This window comes from Pterocles gutturalis, unplaced genomic scaffold, assembly GCF_000699245.1.
Source record: "Pterocles gutturalis isolate BGI_N339 unplaced genomic scaffold, ASM69924v1 scaffold18285, whole genome shotgun sequence".
Classification (NCBI taxonomy): Eukaryota; Metazoa; Chordata; class Aves; order Pterocliformes; family Pteroclidae; genus Pterocles; species Pterocles gutturalis.
This window is the reverse complement of record NW_010141351.1, coordinates 85407-92570: the sequence shown is the minus strand read 5'-3', so window position 1 is coordinate 92570 and position 7164 is coordinate 85407. Positions and strand designations below refer to the sequence as shown.

General features: G+C 47.6%; 1 protein-coding gene across 1 annotated transcript in view; it reads left to right on the top strand.

Annotated features, from left to right (window-relative positions):
- The window catches only part of IQSEC3 (IQ motif and Sec7 domain 3), a 26438-nt gene extending 19752 nt beyond the window's left edge, over positions 1 to 6686 (top strand). The window contains exons 5-11 of the mRNA XM_010083998.1: positions 120 to 259; positions 1118 to 1243; positions 2382 to 2481; positions 4827 to 4988; positions 5772 to 5864; positions 6485 to 6528; positions 6612 to 6686. Of these exons, the coding sequence (XP_010082300.1) occupies positions 120 to 259; positions 1118 to 1243; positions 2382 to 2481; positions 4827 to 4988; positions 5772 to 5864; positions 6485 to 6528; positions 6612 to 6686 (740 nt within the window). The remainder of the gene's footprint in view (positions 1 to 119; positions 260 to 1117; positions 1244 to 2381; positions 2482 to 4826; positions 4989 to 5771; positions 5865 to 6484; positions 6529 to 6611) is intronic.
- Positions 6687 to 7164: the final 478 nt, after the last annotated feature.

Here is a 7164-nt window from a genome sequence, read left to right as displayed (position 1 = left end):
CCCTTCAGCCTTCCCAGCACTGTGCAGTGCAGAGGCACTAGCTGCCTGTCAGGGACCACTGGTTCTTCCCTTTCCTTTTCTCCCTGCCTAGCCTGCCCAACATTTTCTGTGTTTGGCAGGGGTGGACGACGGTGCTGACATTCCACGGGAGCTGGTGGTGGGGATCTATGAGAGGATCCAGCAGAAAGAGCTAAAATCCAATGAGGACCATGTGACTTATGTCACCAAAGTGGAGAAGTCCATAGTTGGAATGAAAACGGTGAGCATCCATAACGCCGCTGGCACCCACTTACCCCTCTCAACCCCACCTCTCTCACTGGCTCTCTTTTCTGCCTTTTTCCCTCTGTGCCCCTCTTCTTGTGTAATGCTTTCCTTGCTTGTCTTGGTGGATTCACACCTTTATCTCCAAATACCTTCTTCTTTGCTATCTTATTCTTTCCTAATTTTGGGGGATCTCCTTGGCCAGAGTTTACAGTATCTGGTACAGTAATTGTTTGCCCAAGAAGCTCATTGCAGGTCCTGCCTGCCAATGCAGGTCCTGCCTGCTGGTGCTCCAGTGATAGTTCTGCAGTGTTTCAAACTTTCAGGCCATGTGAGGGTGTTGGAAGTGGAAGGCAAAGTAGTAGAAAACAATTTCATCCAACTGTCTCTGATGAGTTCCCTAAGGATTGTTGGGGTTAAGAGTCCCCCAAACGCAGAGACAGCTTCTTTAGCAGTAACCGATCTGTAATGGAAAACCATACATACTCTTTACCCAAAATGAGCAGAATAATTTCTCCAAGGCCAGGAAACCTGCAGATGTCCAGTCGGGTGAGAGAGGATGAACAGTCACCCAGCGATTGGAAGCCAGAGGTATAGGCAGGTAGGATGTGTGAGCAAAATGGTTGTGTATAGCCTGTCCCACTCCTCTGATGTGTACAGATCACAAAGGCATAGCTCTCTCTGCTATTGAACCTGCAGGAAAAGTGATGGTGAGGAGTGGTGGTGTGGAGACAATTTGTGTGGGCAGAATTGCCTTGTGCTGTTGTCACTGGGCAGGGTTGTCCAGGCTGAGGGTGGGGGGGACCCACAGTGGCACCTCCCTCAGCCTCCGCATGCTCTTGTGGGTCTTCTGCAGGTTCTGTCCGTGCCCCATCGCCGGCTGGTCTGCTGCAGCCGCTTGTACGAAGTGACGGATGTGAACAAAGTACAGAAGCAGGCAGCTCACCAGAGGGAAGTTTTTCTCTTCAATGACCTGCTGGTGGTGAGTCTTCTCTCACAATTAGGCACTGCAGTGATAAAACTCACACGTTTCTGTAAAGAAATCTAAAACCAGTCCACAACATCCATTTCCCCCCTGTCCTAAGGACAGACCATCTTCTGGTCCATCAACATTGTAAGATGCAGCCGTGGATCCTTCACTGTTAAAAAGCTAACAAATCTAAACCTCCTCTAACCCTTGAAAATACCAACTGTCACATCCCACAGCCATCCAAGCAATGTCATTGCTCTCTCTCATGCCTTTGCCAGCAGGAAGGTTCATTTAATGAAAGGGAGGTTCATTTCTTTGCCTGTTTGTACTATAGTAGGCAGAGCCCTCCCATGCACTTTAAATCTTTTCTGCCAGACACTTTGAAACCACTGCCTTCTAACATTGCAAAGGCTGTAGGAGAGCAGATATTACTTACTGGAGCCCCAAATATGTACAGTACTTTTAAAAGTGTCCTAACCCAGCAACCTGGCAACTGAGTTGAGACAGGCACAAGGGAGGGCAGAGGTACGCTGAGACTGTGAGGAGGCCAAACAAATTGGAAGTTCTGCTGAATTTAGTGTCAAAATGAAACTGTGAATGTTACAAATGTATGGCTAAAACCAAACCCTTTTGTAGGAGCAGAGGATGAGAGAGCTTTCCCCACCTATTCCTCTGCACCCATTTGCAGAGTTGTGAATGTTGGGAGAGGTTCTGCTCCTTGCTACCCCTCTACTCCGTAGGATAAATCAGATCCATAAGAACTAGTGCTGAGGGAGTGAGGGCAGCCCAGCATTCACATATGTTCTTCTTCCCAGCTCTAAGGTATTTCTGACAAGCTTCCCTTTGGGTTTGATCTGGCCCTTGATGGAGAGAATTAGCCTTGCAAAGTCAGAAATGTGGGCATCAAAAAGCCAGCTGCCCCTGTGAGACAGAAATGAGTGGGCCCCAGGGCTATGCCTACAGAATTTCAGAAGTGTTGTTACAAGTGCAGCATGCCAGGCAGCTTTCTGGGCAAAGAGCCTGTCAATCACCAAGTGTTATTCCTCTGTACAATTAACAGAACTTGCAAAAAGCTTTTTTGCTTCGAGCAGTTTTCATTGTTCCTGCCTCATGGTTTCCCTGCCCAATGATGCATCTCTCCCTCCTGCAGATCCTCAAGCTTTGCCCCAAGAAGAAAAGCTCCTCAACGTACACATTTTGCAAGTCGGTTGGCCTGCTAGGGATGCAGTTCCATCTCTTTGAGAATGAATGTAAGTCCATTTCTCCTTGGTTGCCTGGAGGGGTTTGGCAGGGAAAAGGAGAAGAAGGGAGGGGGCTGTGTCACCCAGTGTGAGTTTATATCAGAAGAGAGATTCCATCAGGGTTAGAAGTGGAGGGGAGAAGACTGAGGCTTGGTGCTGAGATTCTGCAGGTACAGTGTGATGAGAAGAGGCTCTTGGTACCACTCGTTAGGTCTGAGCACCTGCAGAAGGGATGAACTTCAGCTCATTGAAGAATCTGGCTTGTCATGGGAGAGCAGTAGTGGGGAGGAATGAGGGAATCAGTCCCCAGATACATCTCACTGAGCTCTCAGGAGCCAACAGTAGGTGGAGGACCTCATTGACAAAACTGCTGCTGACAGCTTTAGCCCCTCTTTCCTCATGCCCAAAGTCATAACTCTGACCTCTACCTTTGACACTGATGAAGGTGCTGCTTTGCCTCCCTACATTGTGCTATGCTGTGCTGTGCTGAAAGCTTCCCAAGACAGAAGCAGAGCCCTTGGAACAGCACCCACTAAAGCGTGGCAAGAGGCCAGCCCTAGTCAGCCTGACCTTGATGGTCTGGGAATAGAGCCATGATGTGTCATGACTGAGGCTGGTTGTGTGGTGGAGGAGTTCCAGACCCAGGCAGACTTCCTGCTGGCACAGGCAGAGGGGCTGTGCAGCAGTTCCAAGCAAGCATGGCTGATGCCCACTGGGGTTTTGTGAGCACCTACAGAATATGCTGCAAGGAAGGAAGACTGTAGCAGCACTGTGGCTACACTAAGTTTTTTACATCCTTCCTCTACCCTATTGGCAGCATGAGTCACTCTCTCAACAACCTGCCCTCTGCAGCATGGAGAAGCTTTCACATCCCTGTATATACAAAAGAATCATTCATAACTGAGCATCCATCCCCAGGAGGCACCATCAGAGCTGGGATCAGCTTTCAGGGGTATCATGACTACCCTGGGAGTGCTCAAAGATCTTCTGGCAAAGGCATCCTGTTGTGTATCCCCTGCAGAGACAGAAGAGCAAATGTCCTAAAGAGCTTATGATCTAAACAGATGACACAGACACAGGGTGGGAAAAGGAGCCTGGGATACAAATGAGGGGGGCTGAGGGCTGGCAGCAAATAGCAGGTTGGTCCTTTGACTTATTTGGTAAAGTGATAAAGGAAGAGGGAGGAGAAGGCGGGCAGATGCAGGAGCAGTGGAGGAGAAGAGAAAGCAGGACAGGGGAAGAGAGAAATTAAATGTAGAGAAAGGTCAGAGGAAAAGAAAAATGTGACAGAAACCACTGGCCACTGAGCAAAAGCTAGAGAAAGTCCAGTCACAAGTGAGGCAAGTTCTCTGCACAGTCGTTCTCCTGCTTCTGTTAGCTGTATCTCCAGCCACCACTTCCCTGCACATAACCTGATCTTTAAAACACAAGGTCTTTTGTTGTGATATTTCTACTCTCTGGACATGCCCTATCATTTACATTGCTGTGCATTTTGCCTGCTGGGGAATACTAAGTGAAGACCTACAAACCAACATCTTTCTATTCACCATTCTCTCTGCACAGCACAATGAACTCCCCACCCATGCTGTGCTAACACCCCTGCCATGTTCTCTGCTGATGGAAGCAGAGACTGGGGAGAAGTCACAGAATCACAGAATGGTTTGGGTTGGAAGGGATTTTAAAGATAATCTAGTTCCAACCCCCCTGCCATGGGCAGGGACACCTTCCACTAGACCAGGTTGCTCAAAGCCTCATCCAGCCTGGCCTTGAACACCTCCAGGGATGGGGCATCCACAGCTTCCCTGGGCAACCTGTTCCAGTGCCTCACAAGCCTCACAGTAAAAAATTCCTTCCTAATATCTAATCTAAATCTACCCTCTTTCAGCATAAAGCCATTACCCCTTGTCCTATCACTACATGCCAAAAACCCATTCCCCCGCCTGCCACGGTGGATGTTAATGGCTGTTCTGGCTTTGACTCCAGGAGCCAGCCTCTCCAGCTGCATCTCCCACAGAAGAAATAGTGTTGTTGGCCTCATATATACTTTCTACTCCTCCACAGATTCAGAAGTCCTACCTCTGTTCTCGAGTTCCCAGAGCTAACTTTGCACTACCTGTAACTAAGAGCTACAGTTTTCTGGTTTTGGCAGTGCTGTGGTGCTGGTGGCACCTGCCTTGCTGCTGCAGCTTGGCCATTCTGTTCCCTTGGAGGGCTGCAATGCTCCAGGTTCCCACAGTCTGCAGTGTGACAAACTCTAGGTGTGCCATTCCTTTGGACTTATGTTAGAAACTCTCTGTCCTGCAGAGGTGTAATGCCTAACATCTCTTTATTTTGTTGACACATCTTCTTTACAGATTACCCCCATGGCATCACACTGGTGACTCCAGTTTCAGGCTCAGAGAAGAAACAGGTACTACACTTCTGTGCTCTGGGTGCTGAGGAAATGCAGAAGTTTGTGGAAGATCTGAAAGAGTCAATAGCAGAAGTGACAGAGCTGGAGCAGATACGAATTGAATGTAAGAGCCTTTAATACAATTCACACTCCAATGCTATCACACTGCATGTGTCTACAAGGGAGAAAAGGTAAAGGAAAGGGGTTCTTCAGGAACAGGGGGAGTAAGGATGAGTAGTACAAGTCTGCACAGGATTGTTCTTGTGTTCACCGATAGGGTGAAAAAGCAGTCAGGCTCTGTGATCACCTGCCAGCAGGAGAAATAAATGGAAGAACTTAACTTCTTATGATGCTTATGAAACAGGGTGTATGATACAGTGGCCTGGAATAGTGAAGCTTAAACTGTCAGACCCAGAAGGCTCTTGTCCATCCCATACTCCTTTGACTATGCAAATATGATCTGTAGGTAGCTGGGAAGTACAGGACAGGTCTGGTAGCCTTATCAGAGTTCTACTTCACTCCAGGAATGTCTAGGAGACAAGCAGTCTGTACTGTGTCCCTTTGTGGCCTGTCTTACACAGGTTAGATGTCCATGTAGCCTTTGATAGCCTTTTCATATATAAAGTAGCTCAGCATCAGTGGTCCCCTCCTGTGCAGCAATAACCTATTCTGTATAAATGCAGGTCATATACAGAAGGTCTTGTGGAGATATACAAGTTCCTCCATATGTCAAGTCCTCTCTAGTTTCTGTTTTTTCCTTGACTGTTCCTCTCTCTCTCCCTTCTTGACACTCTTGTCATTTTCTTGCTTTAGTTCTCCTTGCTGACTTCCCACATTGCTCCTTCAATGTGCTGGTGTCCTTCCCTCCATCCCTCTCCTCATTCACTTCCATATGTCTGTCTTGCAGGGGAGCTGGAGAAACAGCAAGGGGCAAAGACTCTCTCATTAAGGACCAATGGAGCCCAGATGGAACTGCAGTCTAAGCAAGGCTCTCCAACAGGTAAAAGGACACCTAACTTCTCTTGGTCAAGCAGTCCTGCTTTTGCAAATGTGTTCTCACTGATTCCTATGAGAATAACTGCAAAAATAAATGATCAGGTTTGTATCCTTTAGCCTTGGGCAAATAGTGGAAATATGAGAACATACACATTCTTCAAATACCCTAGAAAAGCCATTAAAGTCTCATTACCCAATCTGGCAAAGAGGTGTTACTGATGGAGCACCTCTTTTTCTTCCCTGAACTGACGCAACACAGTAACTGCACTATCAACTTCCTCCAGCCTCTTCACCAGCACTTTGGACCGGCCTCTTTGTTTCCAAAGCTTTGTGTCCATTCGTGCCTTGGCTTGTATGCCAGCAAAAATCAAGTGCAGAGGTGAGTGGCTACCAACTCACTAGAATGGCACTGAGATCAGGACTGAAGTATAGGATTCCGAAGGGGCCTCCCCATATCCCACTAAGTAGCTATCAGGTTGCAAGAGCGTCAGGATTTGTTCTTGCAGTCAAGAGTCTTGTTTGGCCCCGTACCTCTCCCTTTAGCTTTCCAGCGCACAGTATAAGGGCTAGCTCTTGACTAGAGGTACAGACCTCATGAGTGCAATCTTTTGTTTTATTTCAAAGGCAAGAAGGATTTGGGGGAGAAGGTCTCGGACAGCACAGTAGAGGTAAGTAGAGTGCAGAGCAGCTGAGGTAAGTAATTCTCTCTCACTTCAGCTCTTCTCACATTCTCTGTTGTTTCTTTTCTCAGGTTTTAATCAATGCCTCCCCAGCCAGACTGACAATTTTACCAATTTCCAGAGATACAATTAAAAGTTACTGCTAGGACGGGTAATACAACTTTCAAATCCAAACTAAACTTCAAAGCATTTTCAATCCGTTTTTATAACTGTAACATCCCTCATGGACCAAGCTCCCAAACGCTGTAGACTAACCCACCCCACTGCTTATGGGGAGACTGAGAACCCCACTAAAGACTTCCCTGACATGCTAACTCCATGCAGCATCACATGCAAATTCCCTGCAGCCTAGCTTTCCTGCAGCTCTGTCTCTCCATCCCCTCTTGAAAAGGGGATTAAGCATGGCCTTTGTATACCAGAGACTTTCCCTAGAGCTTTACCTTCCTAGGTAGGGAGCTTGGCTGTCCTGTGTACATCTATCTTTGCAGGGATGTCTAGCATCCAGTGGGTTGCCTAGCATCCAGTGGGTTGCCTGTTTATTCACAGGCACCCATATTCCCACTGCCTGTGAGGAAACAGGAAAACGTGATCTTCACGTTGAAAATCTTATCTACTACTTCCTAC